This window comes from Esox lucius, chromosome 19 (genome assembly GCF_011004845.1).
Source record: "Esox lucius isolate fEsoLuc1 chromosome 19, fEsoLuc1.pri, whole genome shotgun sequence".
NCBI classification, from domain to species: Eukaryota; Metazoa; Chordata; class Actinopteri; order Esociformes; family Esocidae; genus Esox; species Esox lucius.
This window is the reverse complement of record NC_047587.1, coordinates 26,147,080-26,170,040: the sequence shown is the minus strand read 5'-3', so window position 1 is coordinate 26,170,040 and position 22,961 is coordinate 26,147,080. Positions and strand designations below refer to the sequence as shown.

Below are 22,961 nucleotides of genomic sequence, written 5' to 3'. Positions count from 1 at the left end.
TTTCCCTACTCCAGTACATGTCTTAGGAACGATCAACAATATACAGCTAAGAGAGCGCAAGCAGTATTTAACATTTGTCTGCTGGACAATGTAAGAGCATAAATAAACTGGGAGTTTCCTAAGAATCACTTTGTAAATAAATATATACCAATGTGTTAATCTGCATAGACATGGCTATTCACAGAAATGGGGTCTGTGAACACAGAGAAGTTTGTTCAAATAGCAGATCAAGCAGACAAACACATTTTCATAAAAAAACTCACAATATCAAAAAATACCCAGATTAATTACATCAATTACACTTTTACATCAATTACAATTACACATTCACCTATAGACCAATGGTGCTAGCTAACATATTTTCTTTATTACTATTATTATTATATTTATGTAGTTAACTCAATTGAGAACTAAATCTTGTTTAAAATGATTAGCAGGCCAAAGAAATAATGATTGCAAGACTCAATCATTATTGACTGACGGCTTCCAAAGAGCACCTTCTGTCAGCCATCCAGCGTTTGTAAAAATTATTGTTCTTTGCGCTATAAAGCGAGAGTTGGAGTTTGTTTCCAGCTGTCTTGATCTCGGCTTATTGACATGACAAGAATCTGACTCATTTTTTGACCAACCTCAAGCAATGAAGACTATAATTACTTTTTTTAACCTCAAATCATAAATTTAGTAACACATTTTGTTAAAGGCCCATTGTTGTTAACATCACTTCCCCATGTTTTGTATCATTTTATACAGCTTATAGAAACCTGTAAAAGTGTCATTTATTTTAATTAATGTTATTTCCTAATAGTTGGTAACTGAAAATATAATATACACTTGACCTTCTAAACAGTAGGTTTTGGTGAAGATTTGGCAAGCCTTGTGACATCACCAAGTTAATTAGGAAATAAACACCAATATATTGCACAATACCTTGGAAACAATCGATGAGGTCTACATAATCTACACAACGGACGTGTCCATTCCACTAATACCACAGTTGCCAACAAACAACAACACAAGCAAACATTTACTTGAACAAATTAAGCAAACAGGTTTCAGTATTGACATTATGCTTGGTCAAGTTTTGATTGCTGTTTGTTAGATCATTTATATATTGTTTGTTAGATCATTTATATATTCATGAACACTTCCCAGACGTTAATTTGATCACTATGCAGGCGAGTTAAATTGTTTAAAAATATTGACCGATGTTTAAAATGTATTTATTTTTATACAATGTATTGGAAAACTATTACAGTAAAAAAAGGATTTTAAAAGGAATTTAAAATGGAAAAAAATCTTCCCACTTGTAAAAAACATGGTGATCATAATCTGAACTGCAAACATCTTGTGACTAACTGCGACTGCATATGCTCCACTATATCATTTTAATTTTAATATTTAAAAAGTACAGTTTTAAATGATTTACAATTAAAGGACGGGATAGCATTCAACACAAACATTTCAATCTCTGTGTAATGAATGGCTTCAAGTAACCCAATTATAACTAACTATGGTTGAGTCTCAAAGCTAAATGGGAGATAGTGACATTAGTATAGGCCTACCTGCATTCCTGTGCTCGAACAGGTGACTGTTATCAATTTGTAACTACGAGGTTCCACATCAGCAGGGAAATGGGAAGTGCAAGAGAAAGAGAGAGAGAGAGAGAGAGAGAGAGAGAGAGAGTGAGGGAAGACCATTGAAAGGTGGCATAAACGGCAGAGCATTCCGATATTTTTGCTCTCGAAGTAATCTATTCTGTCACTGTGGTCAAAATCGATTTGTTATTGATAATTTGTTACCATAGTTTACTTGATTATTGTGGACTAATACAGGCTGTATCTGAGGTAGTGATGTCAGCATTTCCAGCGAAGGTGGCCACCGAGACCAGCTCCCCCCAGGCCCAACAGGGAAGTTCCAGCTTTCAGCTGGCCAGTGTGTCCATGGACCTGGGCTTGATCAAAGGCATCCCTGGCATCCTCATGCTGGCTGAGATAGTGAGTGACAAACATTGGTTTCACCTGTATTTACTTCAGCCATTCTGTTTGTTTCATGTCCCTCGTTGATTGTTACATCTGCCTCAGTCATCAAATAGGGCTTGTGGGAATCTAAATCTACCTTTCTGGACTAACAGTTTTTCTGTGTTATAAGAATTTGGTACTGGAAACACACTGGATATGAATCTGATGACAGAGCTTGTTTTATTTAAACATATACACTATATTAGGTAAAAACGCTTGTTAACGTAAAACGTCAAACAGAAAATATTGTTGCTGCAAATCAGTATATAGAGCACGGAGTCATAATCAAGAGGTTTGGTTCTTGTTTGATAAAAACCTTGTGGAATGTGGAAGTTGTGTGATCTAACCGACTTTCATTGTGGTATGATTGTTGGTGGTTCCCCCTTCATACAAACATAAGTGGTGGTTCCCCCTTCATACAAACATAAGTGGTGGTTCCCCCTTCATACAAACATAAGTGGTGGTTCCCCCTTCATACAAACATAAGTGGTGGTTCCCCCTTCATACAAACATAAGTGGTGGTTCCCCCTTCATACAAACATAAGTGGTGGTTCCCCCTTCATACAAACATAAGTGGTGGTTCCAGCATCTCAGAAACAGCAGAGCTCCAGGGATTTTCAAACACTGCAGCCTCTCAAGTTTACAGAGGATATTGTGAAAAACAAAACTATTTTGAGCGGTGGTTCTGAAGGAAAAACCTCTCGTTTATGAAAACGAGCAGAGGATATTGACCAGACTCATTCAAGATGACAGAATGGACACAAATACTCAAATAACCGCTCTACAACACACGGAACTGAATGCACAACGCTTTGAACATTGGAACGGATGGAGGCAAATGGCTGTCCTACCCAGTAATAAAATCTCACAAGTGTGACTAACTCTCACATGTGATTATATTTACTAGGCATCATGATACACCTTTGCAAGCCCTTTCAATTATTAAATGGATCTCATTAGGCATGACATCATATTGCTACTATAACATAATAAAACCCAATATAATGGATCTTCTATTATTAATTATATTACATTTGATTGTTGATGGTTCACTAAGATACTGAAAACGTATGTCCAAAAGAATTCCAGCAGAGCTTAAATTGACATAACTTAAACAAACAAACCATGCCACAGACTTATCCACATAACTAACTGTTTCATTCAACACTGTAGCCAGAAATATGACCGGACCCTTTAAAGCTAATTTAACACCTTGAATATTTAAGTGATTACAGTGAAATGTATATGAACACATTCACTCTCATTAGACATTCATTAGAGAGTAGAAAAAAGTTATTACCAATGACTGACATCTCAATGTTATGTAACAATATGGTCCCCTATGGTTCATTATTAATACACTCTATAAGCCATCATGTAATATAACACATTTTAAATAAACATTTAAAAAACCTAACTATTTATAATCCACATGCATTTGAAAGTTGTCATAATAAATTAAAGATGCAATACAAGGGAGGAATTTTCAATCCTTTCTGGGGACCCAGAGGATACTTATGAAAGAAACCTTTTATGACTATTCCTGTACTTCCTCGTTGTAGTCCGTCTTTATATGTTTACCAGGTGTCAGGTGTATGCTATAACATGTGGATCCACACTTTGTCCCTGAATACATAATGAATTATCTTTATAAACTGAGAAGGAGTTCAATTGCATGCCCTCCTGATCTGGGGAACTAAGAACTGTTGTCAATGCTCTCTACCGAACTATTACATTCTTGTCTGTGTTGCTGATCAGTGCTCAGGGGATAATGTACATTACTGATTACTGAATTTATCTAGAATGAAAAACAGGATGTGTGTTTTACTTACTCAAAAATGAAAAACCAAATCTTCTGAAGAAAAATGTCTGTGCTTGCCCCTACCCTACCTATACACTAAACGCTTAACCTTTCCCAAACCTTAAACATTTTAAATGTAAACTGTAATTTGAGGTTCTTCAGAGTTAGGAAGTTAGCTCTGCCCTCTCCATTGAGAAAACCAGTTAAATTTTTGCCTCCGAGATGGGTAAGTAAAACCTGCAAAATGTTGTGAAGCACAAGGCCACATTGATTAGAACCTACGTAAATGGAGGGTTCTTCAGAATATTTATCTGTGGGTTTCACTCTCTTTAGGGTCTTGGCCTGCTACATTGGGCTCTGATTGCTAGTGCAGTCTACACAACCATTCCTGCTTATGGCTGGGTGATGTTTGTTGCCGTGGCACTGTGGGTGCTCACCATAGTCCTCTTCTTCATTCTCTTCTTTGGTGTCCATCACAAATTCAGCTCTGTGCCCTGGCCAATGGTGGTGAGTGTATTAAGCTGTTGTTAACCTCTGGTGTGACTGTGACCAGACTGCAGCTTATGTCGTGTGTAGGAAAGGGGAGCTTTGTATAACTGAATTAGAAATTCTACATAAACATTTTGTTCTGTTTGATTTTTATTTTATATTGCTCTCAGACCCTGCAGCTCAAAGTCAGTTATTGTAAGTAGGTACGGTTGGTTTTATGTTGGGAAATATAAATATATATATATATATATATATATATATATATATATATGTTGCTTGTATTCCAACCCTGTGCTGTGGACGTTCCTGAGAACTCTACCATTACCTTACCATTGGTCTTCACTGGTGATTCCATTTCTGTCACGTTTCCTGGACGAAAACCCCACTATTGAAGGGTCGGTGGTCCGGTTGTCTGAAGGAAAATTAAGACCAAACATCATTTGACAGAAATGAGAGAAAAAGTCATACACATTTCTATTAAATGATACATAAAACCTAGGTCATCTCATAATAACTGATTTAGAGTTTTAGAGTTATATCAAATTCCAATGTGCCATTTGTAATTCATTAACATGATAGAATTGGTCAGGGGTCTGAATATTGCAAGGCCCTGTATATAGTGTATTAGTATATATTGTATACAGTACTTTACAGTGAGCAGCATCTTTGCAAGACATTTAGTTCAAAGCAGTTTTGTATTTGATATTCAATAAATAATAAGTAAACGTGTGTGTTGGATGATCACATAACTTTTTTTGTTGATCAGCATCTGTTCTCTATCTTGCAGGTGATGGGGTATAACGCTGTGGCAACAGTCCTGTACCTCACAGCGTTTCTGGCTAACGCTGCATCAGTCACTCCTTTTTATTTTACACAGTACTACGGCCACATGGCAGCGGCTGCGGTAAGTCTGGAACAGACCACCCGATCCAATGTTCGGGTCAACTGCATTTAAATACCAGTCTGTTCAGAAAGTAAAGCAAATTCCAATTTCAAATGTTCCTCTTTGAAAAACATCATAAGAAAACTGTAGATTGGTATTCACTATATTTCCTGGATTGACTGGAATGTAAATGGAACTGGCCCTAAAACTGCTTGTAAGTTGGTTTAGCTAGTTCTGCTCAGTTGATAACAGAAACACACGAGTAAACAGTGTTTAGACAAACGCTCCCCTCATAATGCTATGAAGATCTGCTTGAATTAATTTGTACATATGCCAAGAAGATCAATTTAAACAGGAAGTGCTGATATCCACATTTTGTCCACAGTAATGGATAAGTTATCGAAGTTTGATTCTGGCCCTTCTATTTCAAACAATGTTTGACTAAGAGGCTGTGATTATATGTCATGTACATACCTGACTGACAGGTTTAGAGATAGAGTAAGAAAATATTTGCTTGCTTTTAGGGTGTGGTCTCTTTCTCCATGGCAACATTGTCCAGAGTCCCTTTGCTATTTACAATGAGGCACGTGACAAATCCTTGATATTACTGGCAGTCACTCATTGGCCCTAGCCCTAGCCTGTTGCACAAGACCAAGGGCTAACCAAGTTTTACAATGCACAGGAAATTAAAGCATCTTTAAAAAACATTACGACACAGGATATTAGTGGCCAGGTGACTCCCCTCCTACTGGTTTTCACAAACATCCCTGTTTGATGTAGGTCATGTGCCAGGCTGTATATGTACACAGAATATTTTGGTTGTAATTGTACGCTCTGACCACATTTGTATGTGATGTTTTTTGAATGGCATGGTGGTGAGGTAATTGGCCCATACGGATCAGGCCGTCAGAATCGGAACCCTACCTGCCTGTCATCCACAATGCCAGTCAATGAAATAACTTGAAAAATAATCTATGCAAGCATGCACTGCATCTCCAGTTAATAATAATTACATTCTTTTCACATGCCTCTTGCTCAGTTTTTTGGCATTGTGGTGACTCTGTTATATGGAGCCAGCACCTTCTTTTCCTACCTGATGTGGAAGGATGGAGGTAATGCAGCCAGCCACTCTGGACCTGCATAGGACTACTCTACTGCCTGTTCTGAGAAACCTCCCCCACAGAGAGACTGGTGCACAACATGACCACAACAGTGTGACAAGAGGAGTTTCCAGAAACTGGACAAGGATTATTTTTTTAATTCACTGGACTGTTTAAAAAGCTGGACAATCATTTTTATGTTTGCGTTTGACCGGAATTAATAATATAAGCATTTTGCAGGCCTTTTCTAAGTATGTCACTATTGTCCTCCTACCTCTGCACATCCATCATCGTCACACTCATGACACTCACATACAGGGCATTCGGAAAGTATTCAGACCACCTCACCTTTTCCAAATTTTCTTACAGCCTAATTCTAAGATGGATTCAGTGGATTTTTTCCATATCAATCTACACACAACATCCTATAAAGACCAAGCAAAAACATGTTTTTGTGCAATCAGACCAAATAATTCAATCTGGATTAATCAAAACAGAGAATCTTGATTCTCATGGTCTAAGCTGACTACAAGCAGACTGTCGTGTTTTACTGAGGAGTTTCTTCCATCTGGCCACCCACCATAAAGGCCTGATTGGTGAAGTGCGGCAGAGATGTTGTCCTTCTGGAATGTTCTTCCATCTCCACACAGGAACTCTGGAGCTCTGTCAATGACCATCAGGTTCTTGGTCACCTCCCTGACAAAGGCCCTTCTCCCCAAGTTGCTCTGTTTGGTCGGTTCTTGGAATAGTGGTGGTGGTTCCAAACTTCTTCCATTTAAGATGACCACAGTTTTCTTTGGGCCCTTCAATGCTGCAGACAATTTTTGGTACACCACCTAATATCTGTGCCTAGATACAATCCTGTCTCAGAAGCCATTGCATGGCTTTTGGGACGTTATATAGACTGGTGTGTCTTTGCAAATCATTTCCAGTCCACTGAATTTACCAGAGTTGTAGAAACATCAAGGATGATCAATGGAATCAGGATGCATCTAAGCTCAGTTGCAGGTGTGATAGCAATAGATCTGAATAAAAATGTAATTGTGATATTTTTTCTTTTTTTTTTTTTATAAATGTGCAAACATTTCTAAAAACCTGTTTCTGCTTTGTCATTATGGGGTATCATGTGTAGATTGAGGGGAAAATATAAATATAATCCATTTTAGAATTAGGCTGTAAAGTAAACAAATGTTGAGAAAGTGAAGAGGTCTGAATGTTTTTCACTATCAATGTGATGACTGAAATTAATCTATGTTGCATGTTTCTTTGGTGACTAGAATTTATTTAATAAATGAGATTTTGCAGAAAGAATGCCTTTATTTGAAACATCTTCATAAACAGTCAATAGAACGTAGCTAAAATATACAAACATACTGACATAAATAGATTTCATCAAAACATTTAAAATATGAACATACTAACAAACAGCCTAAGACTGAATGTAACAGGTCTCTTTCTTGGAGAGACTATTCATACTGATAGGTGTGGAGCGCCAGTAGTATAATCCAAATGAAGAAAAACATTTCTAAGGTATGGCTGGTGTATATGGCTCCTCTTTCTACCAATGCAAATGGCTGAACCACTACGCTACTGTTTAGACGGTCAAAAACAATGCATGACGTAAAAAAATAAACCTTTGGCCAAACTTTCATGTTACTGATGTAACAATCACAGGCACAAAACTCAAGTCAGTTCATTAATCCTATAAAACGAGCCACATGAGAACTAACTGTGTCTATGTTCAACAGAGAAAGATTTAATGTTGCTAACCAAAACCAGCAGACTGATATAATTCACCTTGCAAACGTGAAACAGTTCAAATACAAAAGCAGGAACCAGACTGACATGATAACCATTTCACAAGTTGTGTTTTGTCTTAAGCTAACATGTAGTTCCTCGGTGAATGATGAGCAGGGACATGAACACATCTTGTGTCACCACCAACTGTATTCATGAGTTATTTCAGTTGTGCTGTTGACCTGGAGGTGATCGGTTTGGAGGATGTAGAGCTCAGAGACCTCACCACAAGGCCTTGACTAAGGTCCAGTCCTCTGCCCTCCCTCTCCTATAGACAGAGGAAGTGCTGAGACACATCATCCTGTACATCACACAGAAGAAATGAAAGCCCCTCTTATACACCTAACTCAAATCTCTTCCTGGCGATCCCCAGCCATTCCACTTACTAGATTTATTTCAAATCCAGCACACCTGAATCAATGATCAACTAACCATTAGCATACCCCTGACATTTGAATTCAGGTCAGCTACAGTGCATATAGACAATTTACACCTTAAACTTTTTCCACATTTTGTAGTATCAGTGCCTCAGAGCTGTATGCATTTCATATTCTTACACCACACTTCACACAAGGCGCTACATAATTATTGTGAACCAAAAACATATATTAAAAATAGAAAACGGAAATCTCTCTACACCACTAAGGAAATACTTGGTGGAAGCATGTTTGTGCCTCTAATTGTACTTTTGGAGACTTGATTTTTCCAAGATCCAACCTCCAATTTAATACTGGTGGAGGAAAATTAACTTGAGATTTTGAAGGTCATTGAGCTAATTTAGGCTTACTATTTAAAGGTGGAGCAAAGGCTTATTTAATCATGGTAATTCTGTTTGGTATTTTTTATATTTAATTTCACAAACATTCCTCTTAAAAGTATGGAGATCAATAGAAAACAAATCCTAATTGAAATCCATTAAACTATGAGGCATTGACACGACAAAACATCAATGGGATTTAGACTCTCTATGGCCACTATAGTTCAGGACAACAACACATTGTGGGATGCTAAGATCAGTCTGAGAACCACTGTAATACAATGTCACACATAGGCTAGCATCCATCCAATTGGAAACATTATGTATTGTACACCCAGTGGTCCCATTATAATCCCGTACACCCAGTGGTCCCATTATACTACCGTACACCCAGTGGTCCCATTATACTCCCGCACACCCAGTGGTCCCATTATACTCACATACACCCAGTGGTCCCATTATAATCCCGTACACCCAGTGGTCCCACTATACTCCCGCACACCCAGTGGTCCCATTATACTCCTGTACACCCAGTGTTCCCATTATACTCCCGTACACCCAGTGGTCCCATTATACTCCCGCACACCCAGTGGTCCCATTATACTCCCGCACACCCAGTGGTCCCATTATACTCCCGCACACCCAGTGGTCCCATTATACTCCCGCACACCCAGTGGTCCCATTATACTCCCGCACACCCAGTGGTCCCATTATACTCCCGCACACCCAGTGGTCCCATTATACTCCCGCACACCCAGTGGTCCCATTATACTCCCGTACACCCAGTGGTCCCATTATACTCCCGTACACCCAGTGGTCCCATTATACTCCCGTACACCCAGTGGTCCCATTATACTCACATATACCTAAATATTTAGCAGTGCAACATGGAATTAAAATGTTCCAACTTCCAATACAGTTTTCTGGACTCTTGGATGCCTTTGCGCCCAACTTAATTGTCCAATTTAGGCACACAGAACAGAATAAAAGGTGATTAGAATAAAAGGTCAGCATAGAGATTGCGTGTACTCACTGCCCTGTAGTCAATGAACATTTCCTTAAAGGCCATGAAGTCTGTAAAAGTAAGCAACATGTCGAAGATGTCTCCTGACACCTCATCTTTATGCTGCCTGAAACAAATAGACTGTAAGAAACTGTATGCCTGTGAAATAAGAAAAAACCGTCTGCGAAGTGCACTTGGTTTGCAATGGGCACCTAGTGGCAGCATGCAAACGGACTCCTGTTGTAAAATGTATATACATACTTGAGTAAATGTGTGAACGTGTTCATGTTGAAACCGGGAATCCTCTCCATCAGCTGTTGCTCAAGGTGTTTCTCAAGCAACTCAATCTGCAGAGGTAACATCAGAACAAACACATATGTTCACCTAGGTTTTTAATCACACTACTGATGTGCATGCTAGTACAAATAAGGGTGAAAGATTAACAGAGTGGTGACTTACATATTCATTGAAGATGGGTGTGTAGGCAAGTTTATTTTCCTCTGAGTTATCAAATTCCAGGTAGTGTTTTTCCATGAAGTTCTGTTGAAGGTTTTGGAAATCATCCTCTGGGAAGTAAACAGAGTAACACAACCAATAACAATCCACGGAAACATCATGGCAAATCTAGACACTAGACCAGTGGTTTTCAAACCCCTCCTCGGGGAACCCCAGACATTCCACATCTTAGCTGCAACCATGCACTTGCACAGCAGATTCACTAATCAAGGGCTTGAGTATTAGTAGACAAGTTGAATAACGTGTTACTAGCTCAGAAGTAGTTTAAATACCCCGACCAGCTGGGGTTCCCCGGGGGGAGGTTTGAAAACCACTGCTCTAGACCAGGGGTTCTCAACCTTTTGCAAGCTGGGCCCCCACAAAGCTGGTTCATTGCAATTGGGGCCCCCCTTCCCGGCGCCACCCCCACTACACCACCTTGCATAGACAGATAGATAGCCCCCTAGGCTATTATTTTTAGGCCCACACATTATTATTATTATCATCATCACCAGTAGCGTTAGGTAGGCCTATTATCATTACTAGGCTATTGTTATAATTGGCACTAGCACCAGACTTCTGTGAGCTTGCAGGCATTATTATTATTTTTATTATGAGTAGTAGTAGGCCTATTATCATTACTAGGCTATTGCTATAATTGGGAATTGGCACCAGACCTCTGATATGAATGTATGCTCTATTATTGTTATTATTACTAGGCCTAATAGTAGGCATATCATCTGCATTTTTTTACAGAAGCTTGCAGGTAGGCGATGTTAATGTGAGACCTGAGCCTGCTTTGCCTTGCAAAGATCCTCAATTCTTGGCGCAATGTCTGATAAACATTGATCAAATCATCCTCGATTTGTGCCTGATTGCGGTATTTCGTTTTGAGTGCAGTCATTTTTGAGAATCCTGCCTCAGACAAATAAGTCGACATGAAAGGGAGGAGAATCTTCAAGGCGATGTCACAGAGTTGAGGGTATTCCTGCATCAATGCTGCCCAGAATGACGAAAGAGGGCAGGAGGTAAAGAGTTCCTTCAGCCTACTGTCACTCTTCAGCTCAATAAGCTGTTCCTGCATATCAATTGACAGCACGTTTGCTGTGCACACAAATGAATCTCGAACCCACGCAAAAGAGCGATAATCCTCTTTAAAGTACGTCGCAAATTGTTCTCTCATTGTTGACAGGTGCTCAGACGCTGACTGAAATAGAGAGGAGAAATCGTGTGACGTGCCTGCATCAGTGATAAAGTCTGCAAGGCTGGGGAACATGTCGCAGTTCCCTCAACTGATGCGGCCATGCCAGAGGTCAGGTTTTTGTGTGAAGTTGTCCACTCTGTCTGCAAGGAGCAAAATATGAGTTTTGCGGCCTTGCAAAGACAGGTTGAGGCCATTCAAGCGGTCAAATATATTGACCAAATAGGACAGAGACACAAGCCACATAGTGTCATCCAGATGCTTCGCCAGATCTGATTTGATTTCCGTGCGACTGAAGAGGCCGGCAAAACAGGACATCCTCCTCAATCGCCTTGTCCCGCAGATACCGGACATAGGTGAGGAGCTGTGCCTGCCCAGCAATATCAGTGGATTCATCCAGCTGCAGCGGGTACACACACATCCACAGCGCAGCAGGCAGAGGCGGGGGAGAGAGAGATACCGTTTCTCTTCGGGAGACTTGTTTAAATTATGACAAATATGCTATATACATGTCACTAGATTTGTCGCTAGTCGCTTTTGACACAAAAGTCACCAGGAGGATGATTTGTGTGTTATAATAGTCCAACCACTTGCATATCAACATGGGGGGAATTTTCGTGAAATTGTTTTTTCTCCCATCCTATAGCCCACTCGCGCCCCCCCTAGGGGGGCGGGCCCCACCGGTTGAGAACCACTGCTTCTAGACAACACAAAAAACTTTTGTCTGACTTACCCATAATAATATCTTCAATACTTCCAATGACAGCATCAAAGGCTGCATCTGCGTCTGATGAGCTGGGGAGGATAAACATAGCCAGCAACCAAACCGTTATGAACATCATGACAATGATCAAAATTAACTTGACTAATTTCTCACGGAAACACACCGAAGCACACATACTTTGAAACTGCAAAATTCTCCTCTTCCAAGTCCACCATGTCAACGATGTTCTCTCCACCACCCAGTAGATCTTTCAAAATGACATGACATTGCACCATAACTTCGACGTTAATTTATTTTGAACAATATTTTGAACATAATGATAGACACTAAACTAGCTAGCAAATAGGTACTGTGGCTATCCTAAGCCTAGCTTCAAGCTACGCTTAGCATGTAAACAAGTGTCAGCCTATGGAAGGCTAACGTTAGTGCAAAAGCAATACCACGGAACAATCACGGCCATATTTCTGACGGAATCTTGTGATTATTTAAAATTGGTTAGTTCGCGAAGTACTTACGTCGCTCTTTAACGTCCATTCTAAATCTACTGTGCTAGAAAGCTAACGTGGCTGATTCTTCGATTACCGCTACCAAGGCAACGGAAAAAGCCGCTCCCTTCAGTAAATTGAGCCTACTGACGAAATAGATCCCAGACAATTAGTTCCGGGGGTATGGCAGTTCCCTTTTCTCAGCTCATGCAAGCGCTAGTTTTTAACTGCATGGGTTACATTCATTGTGGCTTATGTTGCCTTTAACGGTGAAGTTAGATGGTTATATCTTATCAATAAAAATGCTTTTTTGACAAACCACTATGCAACACATTTTACATTTATTATTACAAATATCACAATCCAGAAAACAATGATTATTCCGTAAATCACATCTTTGGGACCCCTTGGGCTACTCCATTAAAGACATTTTGATACAATTTACCTTTCGACTGAATTTCTTCCAGGACCAATTGTCTGGAATGGAGAAAATTGGTTCTCCATATATGCACATTGTCAATTGCCCTAATCAACTGTAGTCATTCATACTGTTAAAGATGTGATTTCTGACTTCCTGGGTTTGTTTGGATGATTTTACAGAACCACTTCATGCTATTCTGGGAATTAAACTATCCCAATTAGCTGCAACTTCAATAACTTAATTGCAATCAACTCAATTTTGAGTTCTAATTATACACAAATATAATACTTTTTGAATCACAGCTCGTTAGTTTACCTTCACAATCTCATCACAGAATGTTATTCAACCAACCCAGAAGTGTTTCAAGTAGAGCAGAAAGATAGATTGAGTGTAAAGCTGCACAGGCAGTTCAATTCTGATGTTTTGCCACTAATGAGCCAAAGATCAGTATTGAGCTGCCTATGAAATTGCAGCCTTTTATGCACAAACCTGTGCTCAGTTGGTATTGTAGGATAGAGCAGGGCATGGACAACAAGACAGCCTTCGCTGGGACTATAATGTCAGTTTTGTGCCTTTACATTTAGTCAGAATAAAACAAGAGAATCACAGACACATTTCAAACATCTGAGCAGAGATACACAGAACACATTGACCATAGCCTGAAGACGGACGATTAGGCAGATCCATGTGTGGATACTGTGTGAGTTTATGACAATGAGATTGATGGGATGATTCCGGAAATGCTGCCGCCTGCACACGTCTCAAATTGTCTTCCTCCCCCTATCACTTCCGCTCTCCAAGCCCTTTCTTGCTTCCAGGCTGGGCGTGGGGGCTTGATGTCCAGAGGACGCGCCATGGAGTGTAGCGGATGAAAATGTTCCACCTCCACGTCCTTGTCATCCTACACTCTCCCCCACACATCTCCCCTGGGGGGTCTCATCAGGACCATCCCACCCATCTCACACTAAGCCCAGTGTCCCATCGGGAATCCGGACACAGCCTCACAGTCCTATTGGTCGGGTTGATAACTGAGTTAGGGGTGACTGGAGAAGGGGAGGGCCGGGGAGGAGTGTCCATGTCCTGGTTCCGAGGTGACGTGTCAGGACACGTGCGAGATGAGTCTGACGCGCGTCTGGATGTCCTGGCGACACAGTGGGCACGTCTCCAGCTGTAAGGCACACTCCATGCACATCCCACTGAGGGAGGACACATGCGCGCACGCACACACACACACACACACACACACACACACACTGTAACACACAGGCCGATGGCTAGATACTCAAGAGAAGGACAATGGGCGGCGCTGAGAATTTGTACCTGTGTCCACAGGGTCTCAGCTCAGTGTCGGCCATCTGGTCACAGCAGAGGGTGCAGCAGTTGTCTCTGATGCTCACCTGCTTGAGCAGGGCCAGGCGACGGTGTCTGAGGGGAAACACACCAGTACAAACTGGCCTTGAAAATGGGACGTGTGCACTTGACCCATTCAACCGTAGTTAGCATTTCAAGCACATAACCATTTTCCCTCAGACATACCTGGGAAGGATAATCTTCTCATCAGACGCCAGCGAGGCAAAGTCATTGAAAGTGCTGTACTTGACAGATGGGGGGTGGCGGAAGGGTTTCGCCCCAAAATTAAACTCGCATTGTTGATAGGACATGAAACTCGCTGCTGCAAAGAAGCCAGACCTGAGGAACAGATGATGTAGACAGCCTGGTAAATGGAAGAACCCACTCTTGTATATGGAAAAGGCATCACACACACTTAAGAAAAATCACGGTTAGGTACAATACAGAGAAATAGGTCATTCGTATTTAAATTGTCCATTTATTATAATAAACATGGGTAGCTTAAATTTCCAGGAGCATATGGAAACAAAGGGACAGCAAAAAACAGCAGTGCCTGCCATATAACATGAAATGAAAGTCGTTTAACAGTACATAGTCCACCAGCATATATTTCAATTGAGTCACATAGCAGCGCCTTAAATAAAATAGGACCACTTGAAACACGTTAAGAAAAAATAACTAATCTCTACCTGAGAAAAAGTATTTGCTATTTTCCATGTACTGTATAACAATAAATGAGTAGTCATGTTACTGCCACTCGAATAGGCTATTGTCAATTAACAGGGCCTACATGTTGTACAAGTGTTATCCACCTCGTTCGCAATCCCCGTTATAGTTTACAGCGAAACCGAAATGTTCCCAGACGGCAGACCTGAACGATACTGGATCGTCTTCTAGTTCTGGCTCGCCAACGCTTGCCATGTTGCTCCGTTGCATTCATCTAACTGCTAATTCCTTCTCCCAGCTCTGTTCTCGCTGGAGTGAAATAACTGAGCGGAGCTGCATACAGCAACGAAACAACTTGTTTTATTTTTAAAGACAACTTTATTACTGTGTGAATATTCTTCCCATGTTAATTTATACGCCATTGGATTAATGTAATAATATTATTTTACAATAATATATACATATTTTCCTAGCTATAATATATAATATTGTTTTGTTCAGTTCGTAATGCGTACTGAACCATGGACCCTGTACTGAGCAGTTCAATATGAATACATGTACCATTTCACCCCCTTTTCCATTTATGAATAGGTAATAAAGGTAAATATTACGGATGTGGAAGGAATGAAGCAGACATGCCCTCTCGGGCTGATATAGTGGACAGCTCTCTGAGTGATGACTGATAATAGCAGAGAGTCTATATACTCACGTTGCTGAGGAAAACACCTGCTTTTCTGGTGGGAGCTGATGTCCATTCAGGTAGAAAAGCATCTGCTTCTTACTGAGGTCCAGTAGGAAACCTATGGCATCGCCTACAGATCCCAGAGAAACAGGCAATTATTAATGACTACATTAACAAGTTACCCCTTGATTCCCAAAGGTTAAAAATCCATGTTTTATCTGTAAACGATGTAGACAAGCAGTGTATAGCCTAAAGACTATTATGGTATAAACCAGGGGTATTCAAATCTTACCCTACGAGGGCCAGAGCCTGCTGGTTCTGTTCTACCGCATCAGTAATTGGACCCACCTGGTGTCTTAAGTCTGAATAAATCCCTGATTAGAGGGTTGCAATGAAAAAATGGGGTGGAACTGGCTTGGAGGGCCAGATTTGAGAGGTGTCGCATTTCTCTAGCCCCAATTCATAAACTTTTTACAGAAACTGTGGCAGGGACAACATCTATGGCCGGTTTCGCAGACATGGATTAAGCCTAGTCCAGGTCAAAGAAAACCTAAACCAAGCTCAATAGAAAACTCCACTAAGCTTGTTATCTCAGTCCGAGATTAGGCTTAATGTGTCTGCGAAACTGGTCCTGTACGACCTCTTTAAAGGTTGCCGTTTTAAGCATAACGCTGGTACGGAACAGTGGATCAGTAACAGGTGTGTAATCCGAGGCGCTAACAAGAGACATCTCCCCGTGACACAGTGCCTCTCGGAGCTACAACGCGATACCGTCTGAGGCCTGAGGTGAACTCACCTTCCTTCCAGCAGGGGTGAGAGTGTGGCTTACTGCGGGCGTTGTACCAGATGAGCTGCCTGCAGCCATCATATGCACACGAGTACTCGTCGTCTCCGATCCCATAGCCCTCCTGAAACACGCATTATGGGTCTTTAGCACCCACACATTGTATGCCGAGTAAGCACCGCTTGCCATTTGGGTAAAGTATGTGACCGTGCACGCACATGGTTGAGGAACTTGCTGTCCTTGGTGGCCCAGCCAATCTGCATGACTCCCGAGGTGACCACCGTGACCTCATAGTACCACACGCCTGAGTCCACGCAGAAGGTGCAGCGGACGCTCTCGAAAGAGGACGCGTCGCAGCGAGCCTGGGGGAGGGGGGGGGGGCAGTGCAATGCGGCATTAAGCATGACGAACAAAGTATAATCAATTATTGTGCATGACAATGATCCTAGTCGAGGATGGATGCTATGTCAGCCTCAGAGAGAAGACCACCTCCATAAAGAGAGAAGACCACCTCAACTGCAGACCCTCACCTCCAGTCCAGTAGGAGAGATCTTCAGATACTCGCTGACGTCGTTACTGTTCAGCATGGCATTGATGTTGCTCAGGTTCACCTTCTCATAAGTAAACTGACGGCCATCTTTCAAGACTGAGGAGACACGGGAGAAAATGCAGTCACGATTACAGTGACAGCCAGCGCAGTGACAGCCAGCGCAGTGACAGCCAGCGCAGTGACAGCCAGCGCAGTGACTGTGCGGACATTTTCTCTGCATCCTCACACACTACCAAACTAAATATTCTGAAGGCCTGTATGATCCTACAGGGAGCTTAAAACCTCTTCACACAAAGAACAATGGACTGATGCTGTACCCAAGAACATGTTGTGGGTGATAATGCGTGCAAGGAAAGACCTTACTAATGTGATGTAGCCTACTACTCACAGAGGTTATCCAGACTCCATTGGGAACAGAAGCCGACCTGGCGCTTCAGGTAGTCTGGGTGGTCAGCCCACGATTCCAGAACCGCCAACCGGTCACTTATACATGACTCAGACACTGTTAGCTTGTTCTCACCTGCAAGAGTGAAATATGAGTTACTAGTACATTTCATAGCCAACTGGTTAGTAACCTTCAGTAAATAATGAAGTGCAGAAGATAGGCTGGATCTTACTGGTCTGTGAGAACTTCTCCAAGGCTATGAGGGCAAAGAGCATAACAGTGGGATGGGCCTCAGAACTCTGGGAAACGAGGTGATAAGGTGAATTAGACAAGGTCTCAGTCACATTATCCAGAAACACAACAGGCAAACCAATGCATGACTACTGACCGTGCAGCAACTGTCTGTCAAATAACCAGTTAACTACAGATAATGCAGTGTGTCGTTTTCTCACCAGACTCTCCAACAGGTAGTCCAGGGTTCCAGTGCTCAGGAGTCCAATGCTGGCTGGACCTGAGAGACCAGACAGCGGGAGCAGTCGTTAGGAGAATATTAAACAGCAGCCGCAGCCCCATTTGGGTATGTGAGACTGTGAGCAGTTGGTCACCCTGATCACACCCTGCCAGCGCAGTTCTGCAGACTCAGCAGAGCTGTCACCCCAAAGGGAGAGCACTTTAGCAATGTAACAGGCCGGTAACACAAACCTGCACAGCCAGTTCTCTCAGTGCACTCACACACCTTTTTGACCTGTTGTTAACATACCAAGTGGTGAGAGTGTCTGATTCATGTTTATGTGAAAAAACTGGAACAAAAAAATAAAAAAACGACATGTTTTTTTTGGCCAGTCCCCACTAGGGAAAATGCCATTTCTGGCGCAAGTGAGAAAATCATATTATTGGGCATAATGTTAGAATCTGGGCTTCTTTAATGTTTAGGAATTACCTGTTAGGTAAAGATTGGGTTTAGGGCTAGGGAATATGGATTTCTGGGGCAAGAATAAGAAACGTGTGTGTGTGTGTGTGTGTGTGTGTATAAGATCAGTTAGCATCCACACTCACCAGCCAGTTTCTCGGCCAGGCAGCCCAGTACCGCGGTTGTGTTGCGGTGTTTGGAAGGGATGACAGCATCCTGGCGGGCCACAACGGCACTCAGGCTTAGCATCTCTGACAGCTTCTGTAGAGCATCCTAACAAAAGACAATGAAACTAGCACGATCATAACGGGCCAGGCGTCGTCACGTTCAAGTCTACTTCACCGCAATCTGCGTCACAGGCATACGCAAGGAAACTCGTACAAACAGAAACCAACAGAATCCCTCACACATAGGGGACATTCTGAGCACATCAAACTAAGAAGGGCAGTTTCGCTTTATTTTCTCAGAAAAACCTTTAAAGACAAAAAAAGAGAGCAGTGATGACTCAGAGCAGAGGGAAAAAAAAGAAGAAAAAGGGTTCTTCCAGCACGTAAAATAAGCTTGGCGTGTTGTGGTTGACTGCTGTTAAGCAGCGTTTCATGAGTACCCCTTCATAGTTTGGGAATTATAGATCTGTATGTGCGTTAGGCAAAGAGATGAATCCTAAACAGACTGCGGATGGTAAGCAGACGTGCTCACCTTGGTGGGCAGCGGGCACTCGTCTAATAGGAGCGTTATCACAGCCGGTCCCAGAGGATCGTCCAGCGGTATCACCCGGATGAGAGACTGGACCACTTCCAACCAGCCGTCATCTTAGGGAGTTAGCAGGAAGAGCACAACGGGTTCGTTAACAGCACCTCTGATCTCTAAAGGCATCGACCAGGTTACATGTCTAAGCCTGCTCGCGTGGGGGCTTTTCTAGTGCATCATTCAGTTAGCCAGAAACACCTACTACTCCTGAAAAGGAGGAACTGTCTGGAGTTCTTCCTTCTGGTCACCTTTAACACAACAGAATCAACAGATCTCTAACCTCTTGTGATAACTATGCAAGCTGTTATACATATATGGCAACAGCAGCACAGAAGGCAGGTGTATTTTTAAGTGACCACAACATCAGCATGACCGCGGTGGCAAATAAAATGGCTTTATATCCCACGGCCCCAGGAACAGACCCAACTCATCAGTGACTCAACACCTGACTGCTGCACCTAACCCACCACTCCACCAACCACCAAAGGTTTATTAATAAACAGCACATAGGCAACAAGAGGGGGCGGAGACAGACAGGCAGGCAGGATACTGCAGCTAAGACCAGCATGGCCCTGAAAAATCCATCAGTGATACCAGCCAAAGCAAGGTTCAGACCTGCCACTTAGTATGGTCAACTACTACCACAATGCCCAATCACTATAGCTCGGTTCTGCTCAAAATGTATTTGCATGAACAGGGAATAGTAAAATGTCACAAGCAAGGCTCAGCAATGTCAAATGAACAATGTGGCTTAATAGATGATACTAAGAGCAGGTTTTATCTAAAGTTGTTTGGTTTTCAAGATATTTTTCATTATATGAGGTAGGTGATACAATATTTTGTCAGATTGTGATAGATTAATGGCAAAAAGCTATTAATGTCGTACACCACTATTATCTGTGAAGTCTGTGGATCACACCCCAATTCCCAATATATTTTTTATGATACTACTTGGTTAGAGCATCAGGCCAGTATATGAAAGGCTGCCGGTTCAAATCCCCAAGCCATCTTGGTAAACAATCTGCTGTGCTCTTTGCAAGGCCACATTTTTCCTGTAAGTTGCTCTGGGTAAGAGTGTGTCTGCTAACAGAAATGTAATGAAGAGTGAGTAATGACTGGCAAGCACTGGACAATCCTAAGATTAACCAGTCATTGATTTCCAAAAATTACAGCTGCCAAGACGCCACACTAATTATAAAAATATCTACACCAGACCACTAGTTGCTCTTACTGTTCCAATAACTCACACTGATGAAAACATTCAAGCATTTTTTGAGAGTCCCTTGTACAACACTGTTGCTCACATTAACAGTAACATATTTGGAAGTATGTTTGTCTTACCTGTTTCTGCCATCTCATGCAATGTGATCATGGAGTAAGGGGGCTCTTGGTCACTGGAGAAAAACATGATGATTGTGAGCAGAATGTGACAGTGAAGTGCAGGCATTATCACATGGAACATGTATGGGTTCATTGGTATTCATTGGTCACTTGCTCTAAACAGAATGACAACCTGGAGACAGAGAGAGTGGAGCAGTGTGATGGAAGGGAGTGGGTCTTCCTCTGCTGTTGTCGTTTTGGCTGTGAGCAAGGCTGGCACATCTGCCCCACCCTCACCCTGCCTGTAACTCTCACCACTGACAACAGTTCTACTGCTCCCTGGGGAACTCCTCCCAGGCAACCCAGGGAGAAACGGTTCACTGATTCAACTCCATTTTGGATCAGACCCAGACCTCTACCATTCTGAAAGGGTATTATAGGGAAGTCTTAACTCCATTGACCAGGTTCTGAGTACTTGGTCAACAGAGATACAGGAGGCTGTCTTGTGGATAACAACACTTCAACAACCAACAAGCTTTCACTAAGACTCAGACCTAGCCTGAGTGAGAGCTTGACATTACAGTTTGGCGTTGGTAAATGTTATAAGTACCAGCATAAAGGCTTGAATAATCGTAAAACAACTGTACTAGTCCGGACCCATATTGTTCATACAGACCTGTGAAAGGGAAGCAAAGTTCAACATGTTGGTGGGAAAGTACATTTTGAAAACATACTTGTCAACTAGAGTCCTGATGACAGCAAGTGTGTCCAGCACCAGCCCGTCAACATTTTGTTTCTTCCTGCGGGGTTCGTGTGGTCCCCGGCCTCGCCGGGGCGGCCTGACAGGGTCCCGGGGCCGACTGCTTCGAGCCTCTGGGGGTTCTGCAGCAGCGTGATCAACTCGCCTCAGCTGCCCACGAGTGGCCAATCCATCCTCCACGTCACTGTCCTCTCTACAAACACAGCTGTTTCCCATGGTTCCGTTTGTCCAGAGGCTTTCCCAAAACCGTACTGATAGCTGCTCCAGAGAGAGCAGCAGGACCCGCGTAAGGCTCCTGCTGGCACAGAATGTAATCCAGGTAGCTACTATCATATCATTTGGAGCACTCGTGGAGGAGTCTCATGACGATCCGAATGGGAACGTCAGTCATGGTGTTATTGGAGATGGATGGCAGCTAGGCGGAGTGGCACAGATCAGTAGTGCTATGGCAAACAAAAACCATCCTACTGGATGGAAATCCACGTGCACTTCTCAAATTCTTACCTGTGTAAAATAACATTGAAAACATGAATACACTTGGTAGAAAAACGTAATACTATGTTCAATTATTTCCTCTATAAGTTAGATGGCTCACTGATATTGATTATTTAACAAATATAGTTAGCTAACAATATAGACGGTTTGGTACAAATTGGTAATAACAACAGCCATATCAAAATTATCAGATACATCTGATTAGGTACTGAGTGCAGCTAGTACGATACTGTGCGGGACCCACGTAGTACTTACATACTGTAGTTGACGACGTTATTGCTACACACTGTACTAGTTAGAGCGACTGAAACTACGTACCTAAAATATTGAGCACACACTAACTTCCTCGATGATAGCCCAATACAGCTAACTACCTAACCAAATAACTACTAACAGCTATTTCTCACAACCCCGTGTAAAATGGTGTGGCTAGCTAGACTAGCTTTACGTACAATACTGTAATATGTTGGCTCCCAAAATATGCTAGTAAGTTGGGCGTAAAACGAATCGCTAGTAAGCTCACAAACTAACGTTATGATGACTACTTACCAAATTAGTTGCTGGTGATGATGTACTTGATTAGCTACCCAATTGTCAGAATGGACAGGCCTTTAGAAATCTTTAAGAAAAAAAGCGTTTACGTCGTTAAGCTAGCTAACTTTTAGCGAAGCTAGCTGTGATACAGTAGCTAGAAAACATTAAGATAGGAAAACAGAAAGAGAAGCTTGCCGGCGAGAACTGGACAACTATAACACGCTTGTTAGTGCAAGCGTAATGTTAGCTGGCTATTTATCATGCTGGTTTAATCTGCTCTTAGTTTATTCAAAAGAGAACTATAACGCCCTCATACCCCTTTGTTTCATTTCGTTGACGGCTTTACTGCTAGCTAGTTCCGTAGCGTCAGCTAGCTACCCTCCATCTGATCATCAGCTGTCAGTCAGGAGGACGCGCTCGTTGCAGCTTTGACAAAAACCAGATCAGATGGGTGGTGATGATGTCAATCAAAGTTTCCCAGTCTCAACCACATGGCATCCGTTCTACAAGCAGTAAATTATAGTTTTATAAATTAATTAGTGTAATTTTGCATATAAAAACGAAATTGTCATGCATACAGGTAACGCGTTAGCCTGAAAGG

General features: G+C 42.0%; 3 protein-coding genes across 4 annotated transcripts; 1 reads left to right on the top strand and 2 right to left on the bottom strand.

The window, feature by feature from the left end:
• The first annotated feature begins 1,688 nt into the window (after positions 1-1,688).
• Positions 1,689-7,392, top strand: pllp (plasmolipin). The gene is made up of 4 exons (XM_010883993.3): positions 1,689-1,994; positions 4,153-4,326; positions 5,096-5,212; positions 6,231-7,392. Exons 1-4 carry the CDS (start codon positions 1,851-1,853, stop codon positions 6,333-6,335), a joined length of 540 nt encoding a protein of 179 aa, XP_010882295.1. The 5' UTR covers positions 1,689-1,850; the 3' UTR covers positions 6,336-7,392.
• A 196-nt stretch (positions 7,393-7,588) lies between these two features.
• On the bottom strand, positions 7,589-12,928 carry arl2bp (ADP-ribosylation factor-like 2 binding protein). The gene is made up of 7 exons (XM_010883992.3): positions 12,784-12,928; positions 12,446-12,515; positions 12,278-12,339; positions 10,308-10,414; positions 10,110-10,195; positions 9,879-9,975; positions 7,589-8,356 (listed from the first exon to the last, which is right to left on the bottom strand). The coding sequence occupies exons 1-7, from the start codon at positions 12,800-12,802 to the stop codon at positions 8,249-8,251; spliced, it is 549 nt and encodes a 182-aa protein (XP_010882294.1). The 5' UTR covers positions 12,803-12,928; the 3' UTR covers positions 7,589-8,248.
• A 147-nt stretch (positions 12,929-13,075) lies between these two features.
• Positions 13,076-22,858, bottom strand: rspry1 (ring finger and SPRY domain containing 1). 2 transcript variants are annotated; one of them, XM_010883991.4, is made up of 16 exons: positions 22,677-22,858; positions 22,376-22,445; positions 21,306-21,835; positions 20,593-20,645; positions 19,201-19,313; positions 18,648-18,774; positions 18,044-18,102; positions 17,824-17,890; positions 17,595-17,726; positions 17,187-17,302; positions 16,875-17,018; positions 16,669-16,780; positions 15,900-16,002; positions 14,711-14,863; positions 14,495-14,599; positions 13,076-14,370 (listed from the first exon to the last, which is right to left on the bottom strand). In XM_010883991.4, the coding sequence occupies exons 3-16, from the start codon at positions 21,662-21,664 to the stop codon at positions 14,274-14,276; spliced, it is 1,740 nt and encodes a 579-aa protein (XP_010882293.1). In that variant the 5' UTR covers positions 21,665-21,835; positions 22,376-22,445; positions 22,677-22,858; the 3' UTR covers positions 13,076-14,273. The 2 variants fall into 2 exon arrangements, with proteins under 2 accessions (XP_010882293.1, XP_010882292.1); XM_010883990.5 differs by having other exon boundaries at positions 22,376-22,858.
• Positions 22,859-22,961: the final 103 nt, after the last annotated feature.